The 21,560-nt window shown below is 70.9% G+C and overlaps 1 protein-coding gene across 2 annotated transcripts; it reads right to left on the bottom strand.

The window, feature by feature from the left end:
* Nucleotides 1-65: 65 nt before the first annotated feature.
* Nucleotides 66-19,727, bottom strand: PHRF1 (PHD and ring finger domains 1). Of its 2 annotated transcripts, none has more exons than XM_045820977.1 (18): nucleotides 19,620-19,727; nucleotides 16,751-16,865; nucleotides 16,325-16,423; nucleotides 14,039-14,259; nucleotides 12,061-12,144; nucleotides 10,706-10,824; nucleotides 9,462-9,562; nucleotides 9,159-9,334; nucleotides 8,489-8,618; nucleotides 6,475-6,602; nucleotides 5,728-5,909; nucleotides 5,372-5,491; nucleotides 4,847-5,001; nucleotides 1,754-4,372; nucleotides 1,344-1,501; nucleotides 917-1,183; nucleotides 648-776; nucleotides 66-447 (listed from the first exon to the last, which is right to left on the bottom strand). In XM_045820977.1, exons 2-18 carry the CDS (start codon nucleotides 16,842-16,844, stop codon nucleotides 304-306), a joined length of 4,926 nt encoding a protein of 1,641 aa, XP_045676933.1. In that variant the 5' UTR covers nucleotides 16,845-16,865; nucleotides 19,620-19,727; the 3' UTR covers nucleotides 66-303. The 2 variants fall into 2 exon arrangements, with proteins under 2 accessions (XP_045676933.1, XP_045676934.1); XM_045820978.1 differs by having other exon boundaries at nucleotides 5,372-5,488.
* Nucleotides 19,728-21,560: the final 1,833 nt, after the last annotated feature.

Here is a 21,560-nt window from a genome sequence, read left to right as displayed (position 1 = left end):
TGCCCGCGAGGGCCCCCACCCGGCTTTAGCAAAGGGCGCACTGTTCAAGCACTGAGGCAACCAAGAAGTTTCTAAAGATAATTTGTTTTTGATAAATTAGAACACAATGAAACAGTGTATCTATAATGTACACATATAAAAAAGTCCAATGTAAGTCCAGCGGGACAGGTGCACAGGCCTCGTGTGGCCACAGGAGCCCTGAGGACAGTGCTGGGTGTCCCCGGAGCCTTCTGCTCCTGCCACCCCCAGCAGCACTGCCGGGGGCCGGGACAGCAGCCCCTGGGCGCTGGGGACGGTGCGGCCTCAGCCCTCGGCGCCCTGGGCAGCGGGCTCCTCGCCGGCCTCTGGCCGCCGGCGCCGACGCATGTGCCGGTACTTGCCCACGTACGCCTTCACCAGGTTGCCCACCTTCACAGGGTTGATCTCCCCGCTCTTGCTGTGGCAGATCTGGGGCGAGGGGAGGCACAGTTACCCAGAGGTCCTTCAGGGCCACCGAGGGTCCCACCACGGTGGCCAGAGACACCCCAGGGTGCCGTCGGCCTCCTTCACAAGCAGCGAGGAAGGACGCCGTCCGGACCCCAGCACTCCCCGGGGCCGCGCTGCCCCGGCCGCACCCTCCCCCGCTCCAACACCCCGGGCCCGCCCACCTTCTGAACGGCCTTCCGGAGGATGTCCTTGTACTCCTCCTTGGTCACCTCCCTCCTCTGGTAGAAGGGCTTGATGGCCAGCTTCACCTCCTCCACCGCCCGCTCCTGCATGTGCAGCTTCTTCATGTACTGGGGGCGAGGACACGCGGGTGAGCGTGCACACACACGCAGAGCCCTGGGGGGCCCTCTGGAGAGGCACACAGTGCTCCCCGCTGTCCTGCCCGGGCCGCCCGGAGGGAGGGAGGGAGGGAGGGAGGGGCGGGACTCACCTCCTCGTTCTTGGCCTTCTCTGCGGCCGGCCGGGGAGCGGCCGGCTTCTCCTCCGAGCTGTTGGTGGCAGCGGCCTGGCCAGCGGGCTCTGAGGCTGCGGTCAGGCCGATGGGCACTGGCACTGGGGCTGGGCTCGGGGCCGCCCCGAAGCCGGCCGGGGGCAGGCTGCCCTGCAGGGTGAACTGGACCGAGGGCTGGCTGGCAGGCGCGTAGGGCAGGACACTTGTGGGCAGAGCCAGGGTGGGCGGCAGGCCGGGGCCATAGCCCTGGGCACAGACACAGCCTGTCGGGTGCGGCTCCGGGCTGGCAGCACCCCCACACCCGCCTGCGCACCGTGGGAGCCTCGGCGGGAAGGGCTGGTGCTGGGAGGCTGCCAGCCCACCCGGCCCAAGTGCAGGGTCACCTCCCTCCGGCCCAGGCACCCACCTGAGACAGGTCAGCGCTGAGGAAGCCCGGGTCTGGAAGGCTGTGGCCAGGAGGGGGGGGCTCGGGGAAGGGTGCCTGCTGGGTGTCCACCAGGGGGCCCCCGTCTTCGGGCCCCCAGGGTTCTTCCCGGGGCGGCTGCGGCCTGTGAAGCGGCATCCCTGAGGGCGACACGGGGCAGGTGGGTGCTCGCGGCCGTGCCACTGGGGAAGGCTACTTCCTGGCGGGAAGTTCCAGAAGCGTCCCAGTGACGAGGGCCACGGGCTGCACCACAGCCGCCTCTCGGACTGGGGCCTGCGAGGCCGGCGTGACCCCGAGAGCTGCCCAGGGAGGCAGTTCCCGTGGTGGCCACCCCATGCCGCGCTACACACCACCCCGGCCCACCCCACAGGCCGCAGGTGCGCCCCACTCACGCAGGCCTCTGTCCTCGGCCGGGGCGCCGCCTGCTGCCCCCTGCAGGTTCCAGGTGACCCTCTTCACCGGGGCTTTAGCCCGCAGCACAGCTGTCTGGCAGGGCCCTTCCTCCTGCCCCACCAGCGCCCCGCCTGCGGCCTGGCCTCCCAGGGCGCCGGGCGTCACAGCCTTAGCCTGGTCCTGCTGGAACGAGACCCCCCCCTGGGGACCCTCCGCCCAGGGCGGGGGCTGCACGGCATCTTCCCTGTGGACCGGTGGCACCTCCCCCCTGAGTCCGGCCCCGGCCAGGCCGGCGCCTGGCTGCTGGCTGGGGGTGGGCAGGGCGAGGCAGGGCAGGGCGCCCCGCTCCGGGGAGGAGTCGGTGCTCTCCGGGGAAGGCGGGGAGCTCATGTCGTCCAGCTGAGCGAGGAGGCCTTCGCTGGAGAAGTCTTCGAAGACGTGCCCCGCCTCCACAGAGTCTCCGTAATCCAGGTCCTCGGGCGGGCCCTCGGGCGGCACCTCCAGCACCGGGGGGCCCTGCGAGGGGGGCTGGTGGGCCGCAGCCCCTTCTGACCAGGCATCCTCCCCCGGCAGCCTGGTGGGGTGCTCCCTGCCTGGCCCCAGCCCCTCCTGGGCAGGGGGTGCCGGGGAGGCCTCCTTCACAGGCAACCTCCTCTCCGGGGAGCGGGGCCGAGGCCGCCTCTCCCGGGAGCGGGGCCGCCGGTGCTCCCGGGGCCTGCGCTCTGTGCTGGGGGACCGGGGGGACCGGGACCTGTGCCGCCTCCTCTCCCGGGAGCCCCGGGTCGAGTCTCGTGTGGAGTCTCGGGGCCGCTCACGGCTCCTCCCCCGGGCGGGGCGGGGCCTCCAGGCCCACTCCAGGCTGCTGGGGGGGGAGCACCCCCGCCCCTGAGGCCTAGAGCCCCCCGACCGCCTCTTCTTCCTCCTGCGGCCCTCGCGGTGCTCATGGGAGGAGCTGCCAGGGCTGCCTGAGCGGGACCTGGACCTCCGCCGGCCTCGGCCCCCGGAGTCCCTCTTCCTCTCCCTGCCCTTGTCCTTGTCCTTCTTCCGCCGGGCTCGCTCCGGGCTGCTGGAACGGTCGCTGGAGGACCGCCGCGCCCTGACCCTGGGCCGGTGCTTCCTGGTGTGGTCCTCGCCCGCCGGTGGTGACGCAGACCTGGAGCTCCCGTCCCCGGAGCGGGAGCCGGAGCGGGTCCTCCTGCGCTCCCGGGCGGCGGCCTGCCCCCTCCCGTCCTTCCTCCGGCCCCGGGAGCTGGAGGTGGAGCGGGAGCGCGAGCGGGAGGGGGACCGCAGCTCCACGACCCGGAGCGTGGTCGCCGGCAGGGCGTCCGGCTCCGCCTCGGTCACGCACGTCACCGTCCGCTCTTCCGAGCTGAAGAAGGCGCTGCGGGACGGCCGGTCCTCGTCCTCGTCCTCGTCCTCCCAGGGCTCCCGCCGCGGCGGGGACGGCCTCTGAGCCCGGGACGCGGAGCCCAGGCCCCCGGCGGAGTCCTCCTCCTCTCCGCCCAGCTCACCGGTGGGCCCCTCGCCCCGGAGCTGGAGCGCGCCGGCGGAAGGCCCGCGGCAGGGCCCGGGCTCCGCCCCCGCCCCGAAGGCAGTCCGCACAGTGTAGGAGGTGACGCAGCGCACGGCCTGCGAGGGCGGAGTCCCGGGGCTGCCCCCGACGGAGATGGTGCGGGTGATCTCCGAGGGCAGGAGGCCGGAGCCCAGGCGCTCGGGGCTGCCGCCGGCAGAGCTGGAGTCGGAGCCCGTGGGGTCGAAGGGGTCGTAGATCTCGCCCTTGAGCTGCTTCGCCTTCCGCAGGGAGAAGAGGGGCGCGGGGCTCTCCTTCCTCTGCGCCTTGCTCTCCACGGGCCGGAACGTGTGGCAGAAGCCGGGGTGGGCGGGTCTGCTGGGCGGCGCCGTGTTCCCCGGGATGTTGATCCTGAAGCTCTCAAAGGTGGAGCTGCCGCCCTTCCCCCTGGAGGGCCCCAGCGGGGTGGGGGGCTGGGCGCCACCCCCCGAGGGCACGCCGGGCTCCTGGGAGCCCCGGCCGCGGGGCTCGCCCTCCGTCCGGGCGCCCAGGCCAGGCTGCCCGGGGCCCTCCCTGCCCGTCAGCCGGCTGATGCAGGAGCTGGGGATCTCAACGGGCTGCCCGCCCGTGGGGGCTGGGGCCGGGTCCGTCCGCCCACTGCCGTCCCTTCTTATCTTTGGTATCCGGGGGAGCTCAGAGATGTCCGCTCTCCTGGGGTTGGGTTTCGGGGCCTGTCCCGGCACCGTGCTCTTGGCCGGCAAGTCACAGCCACCGTTGGAGATCTCAGATGTGAACCTAAGAGGCACGGCGTGCTTGCCGCCGCCACCGCCTGCATGGGGGCGGCTGGGTGGTTTCAGGCCGAGACCGCTCCCGTTCCACAGGTGCGAGCGGGGCCGGCCCGACCGTGGGGCCGCCGAGGGGTCCGGTCTCCTCGCAGCCCCTGGCGTGAGCGCGGGAACACGGGAGGGGGCCGGCCGGCCTTGGCAGCGCGACCCCAGGCTTCCCGGGCACCCTGGGCTTGGTGCCGGGGGCTGCAGACCATCCCTGGGCCCAGGGCCTTCTCTCTCTTGGGGCGAACCAGCTGGGTTTCGCGGAGAACAGAGAGGAGCTGCAAGACAGGAAGGCAGAAGCCGTCAGGGCCTGCCCCTCTTTAAAAGCTCAGAGACTTGCTCAACCTGCACCTGAGTGCCTTTGCTTTCAAGGGTGCGTTTCTAGTCCCCCCCACCTGCCGCAGGGGCAGCCGGCCCCCCAGCAGTGCGGGGTGCGGAGGATGCCCTCTGCCCCAGCCCCACCCATCGCTGGATGCCCAGTTCCACAGCTGGACCGGCCCCTGCCCTCCAGCCTGCAGGGACGCAGAGTAAGGGGCCCCGTGAGGCTGGCTCCAGGGCCGAGACACAGGCCAGCCACGGACGGCCAAGGGGCCTGCGGGCTCCACCACCATCTGAACCGTGTGCTCCTCACCTCCGCTCAGAGCACGATGAGAAACTGACCGAGAGACTCGACCCGCACGAGGCCCCTGCCTCCACGTCCCTCAGCGGGAAGCGCACACGTGTCTCGGGGGCGAGTGTGGCGGCCGCCTTACCGGTGTGCTTGGCGCTGAGCGAGCCGTCCCGGTGGATGGTGATGTCGGCGCTGTCCATCAGCAGCAGGCTCTGGCTCGACAAGATGCTGCCCAGCAGGTCCGGGACGGGCGCCTCGTCCATATCGGGCCCGGGTGCCGCGGCGGGCACGCTCCTCCTGCAGCGCAGACAGGCCCTGCTGCGGCTGCTGCGGCCCCCCGCGCCCCAGCCCCCCCACGGGACCGGGGGAGGCCCGCCAGGCAGCTCCCACGCAGGCAGGGCAGGCAGGCGTGTGGGTGCGGCTGGCCAACAGCACTGGGAGGCCGGCGCAGGTCGGCGAGCGTCGGCTGACTCTGCGGCCTCAGCGGCTGCTCTGCCCCAGGGGCTCCAAGGCCAGAAAAGACCCAGCCAGCAGCACACGGTGGCCTGCCCAGCGTGGCTGGCCAGCAGGCTCCGCAGCAGAGGCCGTGGCTGCCTGGCTCCCCATCAGGGAGCCCCGAGGTGAGGACATGGGCCTCAGCGTCCCTCGCTGCCCAGCCCCAACCCACCTGGAGAGCCCCATGGAGACAGGCCGGGCCACAGGCTGGTGCGACCGCAGGGCCGAGCGGGAGAGGACCCTCCTCTTGGCGCTCAGCGGGGAAGCGGGGCTGGCAGACGGCTCCTCGCTGCTGGGGGGGACACAGTCCAAGGGAGCAGGTGACCCCTGCCCGGAGGCGGGGCACGCCCTGCGCCCCGGCTCGACAGCACCCAGAAGGACCGGCCAGGGCCACCCGCACGCAGACCCCTCTGGGTGGGGATGAGCACGCGTGACCCCTCACCCACCGCCCGCCCAAGGGAGCGGGGAGCTGAGGGCGTGCCCCCCAACTCTGCACCTGCACCCGCACCCGCACCGCCCCGCAGTCACCTGTCAACAGGGTCCAGCTCGGAGGGGTCTCCAAACAGAGAGAGGGGGGCGACCCCGATGTCCGCACGCATCAGCCCCAGGGAGGGGTCCGCGGGCTTGTACACGGATGGGATGCAGGCCCCGCGGGTCGGCCCCCGGAGGCCCAGCGCCCGCGCGATGCGGCAGCGGGCTGTGACTTCCCCCTGGCCGCAAGGACGAGGAGGAGGAGCTGTCGGCAGGCCGAGGTCTGCGGGAGGAGACTGCAGCGGCGTCCCCAGAGCAGACGGCGCCCAGGCAGCTGCGCCCACGCCAGGCACAGAAGAGGAGCCGGGCCGTCCACCTGGTGACCAACGTGGCTGCCCCCGAGCAGCGGACACCGCGGGCAGCACTCCCAGCACAGCGGTCCCGAGGGCCACGGCCGGAGCCCAGACGCGGCCAGACCAGACCCAGGGCCGCACGCAGAGGGGCCGCGGGCGGGCAGCCCGCACACGGCCTCCACTCCGAGGTCGACCGGCACCGAACCCCCCATTTCAGACGGAAACAGGTCTTCATGCCGGGCTGCGCTGCATGAGCTCACCCCGCCGCCCCTGAGGCGCGAGGACTCGGGTCCTGGGACTGCTGCACAAGCCCTCAGGTGCCCCGCCCCACCCCGCCCCCAGGCGCTGGCGGGTCTTCTGCGCCAGCGAGACACAGAGACATGGAGACACGGAGAAGAGGGGCCATGGCAGGGCCCCCCTGCTGCCCCGCTACAGCGGAAACCGGCCTCACCGTGGTCTTCGTCCCCTTCCTCTTCTTCCCACGGCCCTGGCGCCTCTTGGACCTCGTCCCCGAGCTCCTGCTCCTCACGGCCGGTCGGGGCTGGGCTCTCTTCCTCCCCCGCACTTTCCTCCGTCTCCCTGCAAAGAGGACGTCGAGGGTCCGGGCCGCCCTGGGCGCACCCCAGGGGGCGCGGCTGCTCTCCGAGGGGTCCGGCCTGCGGGCGACCATGCACAGGCTCGGGGTCTTCGGCGGAACAACAAGCTGCGGCTCTAAAGCCCCACCGCCTGCCGAGGAGCTAGGGGCGGCCGCACACGGGGGGGGCTTGGGGAACTGGCACGTGTGTTGGAGGCGGAGTCAGAGGCGGAGTCAGAGGCGGGGAGGGCCCAGCCCCACCAGCCAGCCAAGTGCACTGGTGAGGGACGCAGGCCTGTGCCCGCTTAGGGGCCCACAGAGGACTCTCCCGAGACCGGAGATCGCGCGACTCCAGGTGCACTTCCAGGGAAACACACCCTGACCCCAGCCTGCAAACGCACCCGGGGTCCGGTCCCGACCAGCCCCCTTGGGACGGCCACGGGACGGCTCCGGCGCCCCGACCCTGTGAGCTCACAAAGGGGCGGAACCCTGCCCGGCCCCGCCGAGGAGCCGCTCTGGCTCTGCAGGGAGGTGGCTCCCAGGTCTCGCTCGGGGCCGGAGAGCGGGGAGGCTGAGTGGCAGCTGTCAGGCCCCGTCCCGGTCCCAGGGTGTCCCTGGACAAAGCTCCAGTGGAAACGCACGCCCACCCCCGGCGACTGGCTCGCGCAAACCAGCGAAGCCGGACTGGCACCCGGCCCTGCAGGGGCCCCCGGGCTCCACCCTCAGGCCACAGACAGGCAGGGACTAGCTGGCCGTGCGGTGGGCACAGCTGGCTGGGGGCACTGGGACAGAATGCCCCTTATGACCCAGAGGACACAGGGACTCCGGGTACAGCCAGCAGCCGAGAGAATCTTACTCGGCTGTGGGTTCAAACAAACCACCGTTCAGGTTCCGGGAGAGCCCTGACCAGTGTGGCTCAGGGGGCTGCGCGCCATCCCTCACACCCAGAGTCACCAGGCCGGCTCTCGGTCGGGGCACATGCCCGGGCTGTGGGCTGCTGGTCCCTGCCTGGGGGCGTGCCAGAGGCAACTGACCGAGGTTTCTCCCCCCGTCTTCCGTCTCCCTTCCCCTCCTCCTGAAAACAAATACGCACGCACGTACACATAAACCAAAGGCACCAGGTGCCCCAAAATTTTTTAAAAAGTGAAAATAAAAAAATAAAAAGAATAAAATCTTAAAAAGAGTAAAACGAAATGAAATCACACGACATCTGCGACCCCACTGGACCCTCCAGCACCGAGGGCGACCTCGGGGTTCCGAGCACTTGGTGCTCGTCTTCCCACATGTGACTCCGCCGCTGTGACCGCAGAGAGCGTCCCTCTTTCCGGGACACGGAGCGAGGCACTCGCAGGCACAGGGGCAGCGACGGGGAGGGCGTGGCGGGGGGAGGGCTGGGTGCGGAGGGGCTCGCAGGCCGCCCCTGCAGCCCGCCCGTCCACCGGCGCGAGCCCCGCCCAGCCCCGTCGGTGGCAGCTTTGCCGGCAAAGCGAACGCGCAGACGAAACAGAGGAGGCGCCAGCGAGAGAGAACCTCTGGTCCCCTCAGCACAGGCGAAGGGTCATCCGGGGCTGACGCGCCTGGGGGGCCCCGGGCAGCGCCCGAGGTTGCACCGTGAGACCGCTCCCCGGCCACGGGGGATGCCAGCGGGCGGCCTCCGGACGACAGACAGGGACGCGGGGCGCAAACAGCAGCAGCAGCAGCACGAGCCCCGCAGTGCTGGCCGTGACTCGGGCGTCGGTGTGGCCCGGGGACGGGTGTCCTGCTTTGTCCGCTGTCCACTGGGAAGGCCACGCCACCAAGCGATGGCCGGCAGAGCTCAGCCCACCCGAGCCCCGCCCCCACGGCGACGGCACAGCAGCGCCGCGGCCGGAGCCGCCACACCCGGGCTTACTGGCTTTCCTCCTGCGTCTGGTGGGGGCCCGCGGCGTCGCCGGGCGCTGATGCACGGCGGTGCTCAGACCAGAGGCAACGGCTTCGATGGTCTCGTCCAGCAGAGAGGACACCAGGTACCTCGGGACGCGCTGCACAGCAGGGGGGTGGAGCTGGTGGGCAGGGCGGCCGGGCTCGCTCCCACGCGCCCGCCCCAGTGAGGGCCCCAGCGGGACAGACACACACACAGCCCCGGCCCGACCCCCGCTGGCATCGCCCCCTTGCTTCTGAGAGACCCACTGCAGGGGCCTCCTGAGGGCGGGGGCCCCCGCAGGACGCAGGCGCAGGGCCAGCGCCGGGCGAGGAGGGCCAGGCAGGCCTGTGGAGCTCGCGGGGCTCCGGGGCGGCACGGCGGGGCAGCCGCACGGCCAGGCCACCGAGCGAGGCGAGCCCCGCGGGACGGGACGCCGGGGACGTGGGCGGGAGCCCAGGACGCCGGGGAGGACCTCAGGAGTCTGGTCTGGGGCCCGGCGGGGGCAGAGGCGTTTGTGACCAGGGTGCCAGGCCCAGGCCACCCCGGCTCCTCCCCCAACCTGCCTGGGCGTGCTGTGGGCAGACACCAGCTGCAGGGCAGCTTGCCCCGAGACCCCGTGTGCCCCCCCGACCGGGGCAGGGAGGGGCGGGGAGCCCACCTGGACATTCTGGGCCGTGGACATGCGGCTCCGGTCCACAGCGGCGCGGACGCGCTCGCTCTGCCGCGTCCGAGCGATGGCCCGAGTCCGGCCGGCTCGGGGCCGCAGCCGGCTGGGGGTGGGCACCACGTCCGCCAAGAGCAGGGAGACCTCCTCCTCCGTCACGGAGTCCGTGTCTTGGGAGAGAAGAGGCCTGGGCTGCCGCCCCGCCGGGGCCCCCGCCCCCGCCCAGGGCGCGCCGAGCCCACGGAGACCCCAGCTGCCCCGCTCTGGGCGCGGGGCCGCCCGGGGAGGCGGGACTACCTGCGCGAGGGACGGCAGCTCCGGGGACGGCACATTCCGGACAGAACCACTCGTCCACCGGCACCTCCTGCAGAGGGGGGTCCAGACACTCCATGTGGTACCTGTGGGGCGAAGGGTCTGTCAGTCGGAGCCCCGGAGAGCGGGCACCCAGACGCGCCGGGGCCACAGCGCAGCCCGCACCTGGGCGTGACCGGGTGAAGCGAGCTCGTGGAGCCGCCCCGGAGCCCCCACGGCCCAGCCCTGCTCTCCTCACCAGGCTCCCCGGGCCGGAGCCGGGTTCCCGCAGCAGCAAGGACGGGGACGAGGGCCCCGCGGGCCCACCCCCTGCTCCCAGCACGCGCCGCATCCGGGGGTCCCAGGCCCTCCCTCGGGGAGAGGACGTGTGTGAGCCGCCGGAGCACTGAGCCACCCCTGGGCCCTCCGTCCCCAGGACGCCCCACCACGCAGCCGCCTGCTCACGCTCCACCAACGGGCCATCCAGACGCCCGGCGAGCCGGCCTGCGCCGCGGGCGACCAGCGGCAGAGGCGGCGGCTCTGAGATCCCAAAGGCAAAGATCATCCGGTCCGGTGACCTGCCACGAAACCCAGCTCCGAGCTACGCGTGCGAGCAAGGAGAGGGCCCCGGCACCCAGGGGCAGGGGCGGGGCCTGGGGCAAGGACCCCGGAACAGACGGGCACCCAGGGCTCCAGCTCCCCTGCCTCTCGCCTCGCAGCCAGCCCTTGAACCTGCGGCTCGTTGCCCGAGAGAGAGCTCCAGACCCACCCGCCTCCCTGGACTCCTCCGCCCCCTTCAGGGGTTGGCGCTCCCAAAGCAACAGTCTCCACAGGCACCTCACAGCAGACGCCCCCCGCGGTGCAGGGCCCTGCGGCCCGGTGGGGGGAGAGGCCTGCCTGCCGGCCTGCCTGCACGGTGACGGGAAGAGGCTCCGGGGCCCCCGGGTCGTGGTCTCCTGGCCCTCCCCCCGTCTGGACAGGGCACACACGCCTCTGTGGGCGGCCTCAGCCCACTTCTGGGGACAGGCCGGGGGACAAATGGCGACAGTAAGAGAGCCTGCTGGCTGCCGACCAACGGCACGGAACCTGGGGCCCAGGTGGCAGCCGCGCACCTGCAGACGCGGGTGTGGCCTCTCGCGGGGGCCGGGGCGAGGCTCACGCACTCTCTTCTGGTGAGGCAGGGCCGGGGCGCCCCTGCGTCTCGGGCCCCAGGACGGCCGCGCAGGGCGGCCGGCGGGCCCCACGCTTACCCCGAGTCGCAGCTGTCGCAGAGGAGCAGGCGGTCCTCCCGGTCACTGCGGCCGCACACCTCACAGAAGGTCGGGTCCTCCTCCTCCTCCTCCCTGGCCCGGGCGCCCTCCACCGGGATCTGCGGGCAGAAGCGCACGGTCCGCACGGGGCCCGGAGCCCGACCCAGAGCCGCGGGGCCCCCAGGCGAAAGGTGCCCGTTCCCCGGTCGGTCGTTCACGGGGAAGAGAGCACTGACCCGACAGGAGGCGGCCCTCGCAGGGGAGGCAGCGGGCAGCAGGGCCCGGGGCAGCAGGCAGCCCAGCCCCACGCCCGCTGGCGGCTGCGGCAGCGAGGAAGGCAGCAGCGCTGACCTCTCGACGGCTGTCACGTAACCAAAGGCACGGAGACATGGCTCCACACGCTAACAGTCACGGCTGCGCCCTTCCCCCGAGAACCCTCCCCCCACAGGTGCTCTCAGGGGCGGGGCTCACCAGCTGCGGGCACCGTGTGTGCCCTGCCACCCGCAAGCTCCGTGGACACGACACGCCTGGGGGGCACGCCCCCACCTGCCCCCCGCGGCCCCACAGGGGCCTGGGGCCCCCACACGCGGCGCTGCCGTGCGGCCGCGGCACACCCCCACCAGGCGTCTGGCGGACTCGCGCCCCAGCCCCTCCTGCCCCACAGCCCCCCCCCGGCAGAGCGTCCAGGCGGCCTAGGCCCGGGCCCCGGGCCCCGGGCAGGAGGGCAGCGCACCTGCATCAACAGGACCGAAGCTGCCACCTGCAGCTCCGGCCTGCGAGCCCCCCACGGGGACGCGGGCCCGGCAGTGACATGCCCAGGAGGAGCCCGAGCGGGGTCTAGACCCCAGGGCTAGGCTCAGACCTGTGGCCTGCCTCCAGCAGTCTCGCCGATCAACGCCTGTCCTCGGCCTCCGGGCAAGAGTGGGGGCCCCTCTAAAAAGCAGGACAGGAGTCCGAAACCTGGTCCCCAGAGAGCCGGCCTCCTGCCCGGGCCTGGGCTGCCCTGCCCCCACGGCTGCTGGGGCTCCGGAGCCGCCCTGGGGTGCAGAGGCAGCACATGGGTGTGGAGAGGAAGCCCCGGAAACCGCCCCCAGTGGCACCGGCGATGCCTCCCCCCCAGAACGCACACGGCCGGCAGGCGAGGAAGCGCCTCTAGCCCTGGCTGCCCGTGCACGCCTGAGAACGGCGTTTGGCGGACTCCTGGCCAGCACCTGAGCCGAACTCACTCGTGCCAGGGAGGCAGCTGCGAGAGCGGGTTTTCCCACGACTTGGGGCCGAGCGATGGGCAGGGGGTGGCGGGGGGCATGCGATGGACGGGGGGCGGGGGGGGGGCGCTGCCCAGCGACGACACTCACCTTCTTCAGGATTTTCCCACCAAACTGGGCTCGGATGCAGATGCAGCTGAACAGGGCTCGGTCCACCGGGCAGGAGTTGGCGTTCTGCGAGACACGGGGGCCCGTCAGGGTGGTGGCGTCCCTCCCCCGGGAGCCGCACGCCCGGAGCCCGTCCAACGCCTGCGCGCCGAAAACCGAATGCTCCCCACGTGCCCGGCCCTGTGCTGAGCCACTGGGGTGCCTCCTCTCGGGGCGCGCAGGGGCCAGCCCCAGGGGCGCCGCCTCTGTTTAAGGCCTTGCCAGGGTCCCCACAAGACTGCTGGGCGCTTCTCAGTGGACTCCGAGGGTCTCGCTCCTCAGTCGCGCGCAAATGCCCGCTTCCTGCCTCACAGACGCTTGCCACAGGGACCCTCCCTCTCAAACCGCCTTCGCTAGGGCGTCGTCCGAGCGTGTGCACGACCGAGCACACTCACTGAACTGTGGGGCCCGGGGCGCACCCCGCCCAGCCGCCACCCGAGCCCCCGCCCTCTGCCTGCACCCTGGGACCTGGGACAGGGCTGGGGCTGCGCCCGCTCCTGGGCCAACGCCTGTGTGGGCAGTGAAGTGTGGACCTGTCAGCTGCACCCCCGGGTGCCTCCTGCTGGCTCCTGGTGCCAGGGCTCTCACTGCAGATAGACCTGTTACACCCCAGCAGCGGGGAAGCCTGGGGCTGCTCTCCTTCCAGGCACAGGGGCTCCGCCTCCCTCGGGAGGGGGCGGGGACGGCTGCGCCACGCCGCCACCTCGTGGTGTCCACGTGGCGTGAGCCCCGTGACCCCCGTCGCCTACTGTGCCCACTGTCCCTCCGTCGCCCTCTCCCTCGACCGTCCGTGAGCCTTGGAAGCAGGACCCCCCCTCGCCCGCGTTCTCTGTCCGTGAAACAGGCAGAGAGCCCTCTCGGCTCCAGTCGGGAGACCTCGTGGCCCTGCGTGCCCTGCAGGCTGCCGGACCTGTCACACACAGGCTTATGGGAAAGTCCCCTCTCTGCACCCCGAGGTGCCACCACCGCCCGCCGTGCTCCTGGGGCGCCGTCTGTCCCCGCACCCGTTCCGAGAAGCGTCCTCCCCTCCGCCAATGAGCCGTCTGACCAAGCAGGTCGCTCCCCACCCCGCAGGAGCTGCCAGGGGACCCCGGGCAGAGAGCCTCCAGAAGGTGGCCCTTCCTCCCTGGCTCCCAACCGTCTCACAAAAATTCCTGAAATGGCTTTTTGGACTCACTTCTAAGCGCACGACAACTTTGAATCCCTGCTGACCTTGCAGCCAGCCACCCCGCAGGGCCCAGCGCCCAGTGCCCCCACTGGAAATACGCACTGGTGGAGGCGGATGCCCGCCCGCTCCTTGAGCCCAGGGGAGACGCCGCCCGCACAGAGCCCCTGGCGCCGGCCCTGACCGGGGCCGCAGACCCGCCGCCCCGGGGGGACCATGGGCCAGAGGTGGGGAAGCGCCTCAGGACGCAGCACGCCGGCTCCCGCAGGCTGCGAGGAGGCCGCCGCCGCGGGTGCCCTCTCTGTCCCAGGCCGCAAGCGCGCTGCACGGCGACGCCCCCCAGCTGCTGGGGCCGGGGCCCCACCGCCCCTGCCAGCCCTGCTGGGCCCCGCGGCGCTGCGAGCTCCGTGATCTGTGTGTCTGTGAGGATGGGGCGGAAACAAGAAAGGCCGAGGGGCAGTTCCTGAGCACAGTGGTCACCGGGGGGCGGGGGACTGTATGTGCCTGTGTCTTCCAAGTTTTCAGAAAAGGAAGTTTAAAATGTGGGAGGTGCCGCTACCCGAGCCCACGGTGAAACACAGGCCTGTCACTGGCAGGGGCCTCAGTCTCACTGCAGGCCCGCCCCGCCCCGTCCCTGCAGGTCGTCACGGGCACCGCTGCTGTCCACCCCTCTGTGGCGCGCACGGCCTGAGACCAAGCCGCACAGCAGCACCCCCCACCCCCGGCAGCAGGCCGGGCCCAGAGGGGCCGCCTCACCTTCGCCCACTCCGCGATGCAGTCCAGGCAGAAGTGGTGGGAGCACGTCTCCGGCGTCCCCACGGCCTGGCCCCGGAAAGTGTTGAGGCAGATCGGGCAGCTCTCGGAGTCGTCATCAGAAGGCCACTCGCCCCCGGCCTCCAGTGGCCCCTGGGTGCTTGCCGCTGCCACTATTTCCACGTCGTCGTCGTCATCGTCGTCGGTGGTGGCACCTTCCGAGCCTCGAGGAAGAGGAAACGCGACTTCGTGAGCGGGAGCGGGGGAGCCAGTGGCGGCAGCCACAGCCACACTCAGGAAAGCGGGTTCCCAGACCCCACGCGTGAGGGGCAGACCCGCCCAGCAGCCCCCCAGGTGTGACCGTCCCGGGGCCCCTCGCCCAGAGCTGCCTGCTGAGCAGCCACAGCAGCTGAAGCCCCCGGGGGGCGGGGCAGCCAGGGCCAGACCACACCTCCCACAACCAGGCTACCTGGCCAGGCCAGCAGCCCCCAGCCCCTCCTCCAAACACGGGCTCGAGAGCGGCCCGCCTGCGGCTAACACCGCCCTCAGCGGTCCCCCCTTCCCCTCCTTCCGCAGGAAGACAGCACAGCTGCCGAACCAGACAACCTGGCCACGAGCGTGCCGGTCGGCACCTGAGGGGCGCTGAGGCTGGGGCCTCACCGGAAGGGCTGCGCCCTGAGCAGGCTGGGCGTGTGCCACAGACTCCCGTGCACACGCCCGCAGGGCTGGGAGGGGCTGGGAAGAGCCCCACCACCTCCTCTTCCGCGGTGAGACCCCCACGGACACCACCACCCAACGCTGGACACCCCGCACGGTGCAACGCGAGTGGTTTCCGGGACACACACGGGGGCAGAGGCAGCAGGCGAGCGGAGGGCGTTCCCTGGGAAGCGGCCCCCCCGGAGAAGGCCCTCTGGCCCCCGACTGCACCCCCCGGTGTCCGAGCCTGTGCTGGAGGGAGGGGGTGCTCAGGCGAGTCTTCCGGACCCTCAGCTTCACCTGCTGCCTCCCCAGAGCCTCCCCTGCCTGCAGCACTCCTCGCCCTCCGCGGGCCTGGGGCGCCTGCCCCCCCGCGCACACGGCTCCGGGCCGACTGTCCCCCCCAGCACTCTGCCCCCAGCCCCCACCACCCCTGTCCTTCAGGTCCCAGCTGAGGCCTGGCTCTCTCTGGAAGCTTCCCTCCCCACCCAGGTCCACCCTGAGTTCCCCCCCTCCCTGAGACCCCCGCTCACCCCTCTCCTTCTGCGCTGCCGGGGGGAGGACGCCGGGTCGGCGAGGAGCCCAGACGAGCCGGCTCCCACCCTCCCTCCGGCCCAACTCTCGGGGTCGAACAGGCCCCCAGACCTCTGCTCGAGGGGTGAATGGGCAGAACCTCGCATCCGTGCCCACACCAAGCGCCGGTGCCCGAGGCCCACGGCAAGGAGGCTGACCTCCCCACGCAGCCCCGGGAAACCCATGCGAGAGCCCCGTCTGTGACCCGCACCTGCAGGCCAGGGCCCCGTGTCCCTGCCCAGGACGCAGACCCAACTCTGGACGAGCACGTCACCACACACTCAGCCGCAAACCCCCACTGACGGACACTGTGCCAGTCCCACCCCTTCACCAGCACTGCCCCAGACGCGCGGGTCCCCTCCCCGCAGCGTTCTAGCGCTGACGGCCGCAGGAGCCTGAGGCCTGTGACGGCCGACCGCCGCAGACGCTGCAGGGGCAGGCGCCCGCCGACTCGGCGATGCCATCGGAAGGCAGGCAGTGGTGGCCCAGCTGCGAGGCCCAGCCCCCGTCCGGTGGCAGAGGGCTAGAGTGCCCTCCTCCAGGAAGGTGGCCCGGGCTGGGCTGGGACGGGGCGCTCCGCCCTGGGGACCTTGCAGGCCACGCAGCAGCCAGGGTGGCCGGAAGAAGGCACCACGAGCCCACCCAGAGCCCAGCAGCCTGGCCCTCATGTGGCACCGTCACCCTTTCCAGCCACGGTTCCCCTACGGAAGTTCAAGGGCACACACAGACGTCAACCAGTGGAGACGGGCCGGGAAGTCCCCGCAGAGGCCTGTCCTGCGCGTGCCCACCCTCTCCGGCGTCCCGGTCAGCAGAGCGCGAGGGAGCACCGGCCAGAGTGCCCCCCGGACGCCGACCACACGCTGCAGGGGACACTGCATGCAGGGACCGTCCCACGAGCCCTGTCCCGCCCAGGGGCCTCTCCCCAGCCTCGCAGCCCCTCAGCCGGCCAGAGCGGGGAGGGCCCCGACGTCACCGAGGACACTCCGCCCCAGGCCGCCGCCCCCGCGGCAGCGTCCTCACCAGACCCGGCGTCTGCGTCGTCCTCCGCATCCGTGCTGTCGCCGAGCTCACTGCCCGTGTCCTCCTCAGAGTCCCCACTGTCATCGTCCCCGCTCGCTCCTGGACCGAGACAGGCAGACACCCAGGCCGGGCGGTCAGCCCCGCGGCAGGACCAGGGATAAGCGGAGGGAGGAGCCCCCGGGGCCGGGCCGGGGAGGGGCAGATGCAGGAGCAACAGAAGCCTTTCGCTCTATTCACATCTGTGCTGCTTCCGTTACAAAGAAAGCAAAAGAACGCACCACTTCTATAATTTAAAAACGAGAGGTTTTTAAAGACTGAAAAACACAGACACGCCTGGGGAGCCCAGCTCTCCCGGGGCCAGCACCCTGGTGGAGCGGCCGGCTGCGAGCCCCCACCCTTGGCTTGCCTGGGGGCGGGGACACTCACCAGCACCGCCAGCCAGGGCGGCAGCACCGAGTGGCAGGCGTGCATCTGGCCCTGGGCTGCGGCCCACAAGCTCGTCCAGGCTGTCGTCGTCCATCGCTGGACATGGGGGTTCGATCTGAAGGAGACCAGAGACGAGTGACCGCCCGTGCTGCCAGGCCGCAGAGCCCCCCCAGAGAGAACGGCAGTCACTCCCGGCCCGGCCCACCCCTGACGGACACGACACGCATCCACCTGCAGGCCAGGGAGGCCGAGCTGCGAGAGGTGACACGCGTCGCTGTGCACGCAGAGGAAGACCGAGTCTTCTCAGCCGCACAGCGACGTCCAGTCAGACCTCCACTGCGACGGACCCAGTCCGGCCTCGGACTGGCGGGTTGCATTTGGACGAAGTGGTTTTTCAGGAGCGGAGGCAAAGCAGGGCTTCCAAGAGGGGGGGTCACCAGGAAGGCCGAGGTGACAAGCAGGGCACTCCTCTGAGAGATCCCTCTCCACCAAGGCTGGCCGTCCCAGCCTCCGCTCACCGGACACCCACTGGGGGGCTGTGTGCAATACCCACCCCAAAACACCCGGAGCGCACAAGGCCACAGGGCGCAGAGGTCAGCTGTGCCTCCCAGCCGTCATGCCCACCCACCCGGTCCTGGGCTCCTGGGCTCCATCTGGGGACACCTGTCCTCTCTACTCTGCGAGGCCACGGCACAGACAGTGGAAGAGCTAGACAAGTGACCTCATCTGTCTGCACCAGGGCCTGCAGACCTGGTCCTTGTAAGGGTCCTTTCTGACAGGTGCCCCCCGCCCATGCCCGTGTTACTGGTACCTGGAAACAGTGAACCCAGCAGGGCTTCTGTGGGGCCAACTCACCGACCTGATGCCCTGCAGAGAAGGGAGCCAGCCCCAGTCCCACTCGACCCAGGGCCCGTGCCCCCAGCGCTCGGCACCTCAGCTCCAGTCGCTGCAGGACCCTGCCCGCCTGCACCCGTGCCCAGGCCACACTCCTGCCGGGGACGCACCACCCAACGACGTGACGGGGAGCAAGGCAGCTGTCCCGAAGGTGCACCCGCTGCACTGCCCAGGTAAGTCCTGTAACTCTCCGGCCCCAGCGGGACTGTTCCCACTGGACACCACAACGTCACCCTGGGACACCCGCCCCCACTGCGCACAGCACGGGGTCCGCTCTGCAGAAACGCAGCGGTGGGAGGGGTGCGCACGCTCACGCAGGCCTGCCAGGGACGCTTCAGACACCAGGGGTCGCAGACCCTGGGGCCCCGGGCGACTGCAGAGCGTCCGCCCCGAGGCTGTGCTTCCGTCCACAAGGGGGAAGTCAGGAACAGGTGTGGCTGGCTCGCCCCCTGCTGTGCTGAGACCTGCGACCACCTGGTCAGGGGCAGTGGCAGGGCCTGCTTCAGAGGACACTAAGGCCATGATGGGGTTTGGCACGGGGGGGTTGCCAGAAACGCCAGCTTGGGAACGCAGCTGAACCCGAGGAGTGCCTGCACCTGGGGGCCAAGTCCGCAGGCTGAGCAGCCCTTCGCCACAGCGGCTGGGGACCCCCACAGGCATCCTCACCTCCCTGAACCGGGGTAGGGGAGCTCAGGCGAGGAGGCTGAACGCCGTTCCTGTGTCACCACACAACAGCCTGCACCAGCAGCACCCAAGAAAGCGCGAAGGCGGGCCCCCGAAAGTGCTTGCCGGAGCCAGCGCCTGTGCCAGCACCAAGAAGAGACCAGTCAGGCCCCCAGCTCCACCACACAGCTCCACCACACCTGCCCGGGCGGACTTGCAGCCCGACCTCTGCCCACAGCTCCTGCAGCCCCTCCCGCCTGCAGGCCGCCTTTGGGGTGCTGGCAGCACCCAGGGGCTCTCCTCCTCACCCTCCGGATCTGGGGGAACTAAGGGGGACATTAAAGCCGAAAGAACTTTCCCTCTCTCTTCAAACTCAGGGACCCAAAGCACCCACAATTCCAACCACTGCTAAGGAGCCGAAAGAGCCTCTGGCGCAGCCGCTGCAGCCTGCCAGGCCCAGGGCCAGCCCGCCGGCCCACTTTATTCACTCTCTGCCACAGCGGCCGCGAGACTCTGAAGCCAAACGGCTGCAGACATCAGAAAGCTGGGACAGGGCTGCTGAGGGCAAACGCGAGACTCTCCCACCGGGCCTCGGCCACTGGCCCGGTGCAGGGGACGCGCCAGAAGGGGCCAGCAGCTGTCACCCTGACTCAGTCTTCTCCCGGTAGGTCCAGGGAGAGGAAAGGCATGCCAAGTCCCAAGTCAAAGGGCACCTGAGCCTCGGGGTCTGTCCTGGCGACCACTTGGTGGCCGCACTGTGGCTCACCAAGCAAGTTACCTACCATTCGGCCGCTGGACGAACCAGTCGCTGTGTGACAAGCTACGCAACCTCTCTGGGCTCAAGGGTAGGCATAACTACTCCCGAAAGGGTGCCCTAAGTCCACCTGACTTAATGACTCGGAACCCACCCCTCGCCCGCGCGAGCCTGTACAAACGCGGACGAAGCAACGTGGACCAGGAGCTGGAAACCACTCAGCGAAAGGTCACACCTCGCTCACGCAGGGGAGGCGACAGCGCGAGGGGCGGGGTGTCACGGCAAAGGCGGGTGAGCTCCCCGCAACAGGGACAGGAAGGCGGCCACCCCGGAAGCGCGCTCGCGGGCCGAGGGATCTCCCCAGCCTCGGCGCGAGGCCTCCGCGCGCCGGTTCGGAGTCCCTACCGCCGCCGCCCGCGCGCGCGCCCGCCTGGAGCCAGCGCAGCCCAGGCCTCGCTCCGCCGGGGCAGGCCACAGACAAAGCGCGCGGCGTCTGGAGGCGGCCTGCGCGGCCGGGACGCGGCGGGGACCCCGGGCCGGGGCGGACCCCGCACGTACCCGGGAACCTCGTGCCCTGCCGGCAGTTCCCAGGCGCTCGCCGCCGCCCGAGCGAGAGCAACGACTAGGCCCGGCCGCCGCTGCCGCCGCGCGCTCCTCGACCCGGAAGTGCACTGAGCCGGCTTCCGGGACCCGGCAGCCCCGCCTATTGGCGGGAACCACTGGGACGAGGAGAGGAAGTGCGGCCTGAAGCGGAGGAAGACGCCGCTCCCCGCGGTCGGGAGTATGGAGGCGTTGGGAACACTGTTTCTTCCTGGACGAAAGCCCAGCAGGCCAGTGTCCTAGGGAATTTGTGGTGTTTCAACTCCCCGCCGATGGGCTGCCCGGGTCTCCCCCACCGCGCGCGGCTGGTGCAGTCCGACCCTCCGCCCGCAGCCCAGGGCGAATGGGAGCGGCCTTCGGGCACACCTGGGCCACGCCCCCAGCCCGACCCGGCCCCACCCCCGAGGGCGAGGCCCCGCCCCCGAGCGCTGGCGGCCCGCCGGCGGCCCGCAGACTGCCCGGACCACACCTCGAGGGAGGCCTGAGGGTGCGCCCGGGACCTGCACCTCTTCTCCGTCCGTTCACTCGTGGGCCAAGTAGCGATGCGCGCGGCTTCTCCAGGAGCGGGGCGCCGCGAGTCCCGCGCGGTCCACACCCAGAGCTCGGGGAATCGCGTGGTGTGTGACCGGCTGACCAGTACCGTGATAGATAAGCCGGGTGGGAGCCCGGCGCACAAGGGTGACGGGGACGGACCTGGCGAAGACCGGAGGCTGAGAGCGCGGACAGAACGAGCGCGGACAACAGAAGGGAGCCGGCGGGGCTGGGCCAGCGCGGGCCGTGCCCAGAGGGCCCGCGGTGAGCGCCTGGGATCCGGGGCGCTGGAGCCAGATGACACGATGTCACAGGATCCCCTGGGCGGCCGCGTGGGAGCAAACGAGCCGCCAGGGCGGACCCCAGGAGACCGGTCCGCAGGCCGCTTCCGCGACCCCCGTTCCGCGACCATCGTGGCCCGGGTCAAGACGGGCGCCATGCTCATGGGAGGCCCCCCGGGAACCTGAGACGCACATTTGGGACATCCTGGAAGAGACCTTGCATGGACAGCTGAAGACTAGAGTTGGGCAGACGCTCCGCTGGAGATAAAAATGTAGGGGTTGTGCTGGGGGGTGGGGCGGAACAGCGGAGGACCAAGGCCTGAACCCCAGGCCTCCTGCGTACGGAGATCCGGAACCTGCAAAGGAAACCGAGGAGGAGCGCCAGGGTTGGGGCTTCCAGAAGCCAGTGAAAGCACGGCAGGGAGAGGGCCTGGGTGGAGCCAAGGCCACGGGGACCTTCAGGACAGCAGCCCTGGGGGCAGGGCCGGGCGGCCGGGCGGTTAAGGAGAACCGGAGGCCAGTAGCCAGACAGCAAGCACCAACAAGCCTGCGCTGCGCAGCTAGTGCCTCTGTGGCACAGGGAGGCACGGGTGGAGGTAGCCGAGGGGCGAGTCCGGTGCTGGGGGGGCGGTGCTGATTTATGTTTTCTGTTTACTCGAGAGAGGAGAGCCTGCTCCCAGGGTCTGTAAAGGACTCTGCAGGAAGGAAGAGGGCAAGGTGCCAGGGAGCCGGGGGACTCCACAGTGACCCCTCTCTGTGCACCGGGAGGGTTAGGTCTGGAGGGGGTAGACGGCCCGGCACAAAGCCTCTTGGGTGTCACCCAGGCCAGGCACCTGAACCCAGGTACTTGGGCTCCAAGCATATTGGTCATGTGACCCCCCAGGAGGGTTTCTCAACCTCTCTGTGCCTCAGCGTCCTTGGCTGCAAAACAGGGATGTTGAGGGAGGACGGATCAGTATGGGGACAGTGCTTCCGGTAGGGTAGGGTCCAGCCTGGCAAACACCTTGCACAGGCGCCCCCGCCCCCCCGCCCCCCTTGGCACTCAAAATGTGCCGGCCCTTGTACACACGCATGCCTACCTGCCGAA

Source organism: Phyllostomus hastatus, unplaced genomic scaffold (assembly GCF_019186645.2).
Source record: "Phyllostomus hastatus isolate PE091 unplaced genomic scaffold, TTU_PhHast_1.1 phas_scaffold_443, whole genome shotgun sequence".
Classification (NCBI taxonomy): Eukaryota; Metazoa; Chordata; class Mammalia; order Chiroptera; family Phyllostomidae; genus Phyllostomus; species Phyllostomus hastatus.
Note: the sequence above shows the minus strand (reverse complement) of the source record. Positions and strands in the feature narration are given on the sequence as shown.

Coding starts and splice junctions, on each gene's coding strand:
- PHRF1 (XM_045820977.1), bottom strand. CDS start 16,844: ATGGACGACGACAGCCTGGACGAGCTTGTGGGCCGCAGCCCAGGGCCA. Junction 5,002..5,371: donor GTCTCCATGGGGCTCTCCAG/GTGGGTTGGGGC, acceptor TCTGCGCTGCAG/GAGGAGCGTGCCCGCCGCGG. Junction 1,502..1,753: donor GGCCGAGGACAGAGGCCTGC/GTGAGTGGGGCG, acceptor TGTCGCCCTCAG/GGATGCCGCTTCACAGGCCG.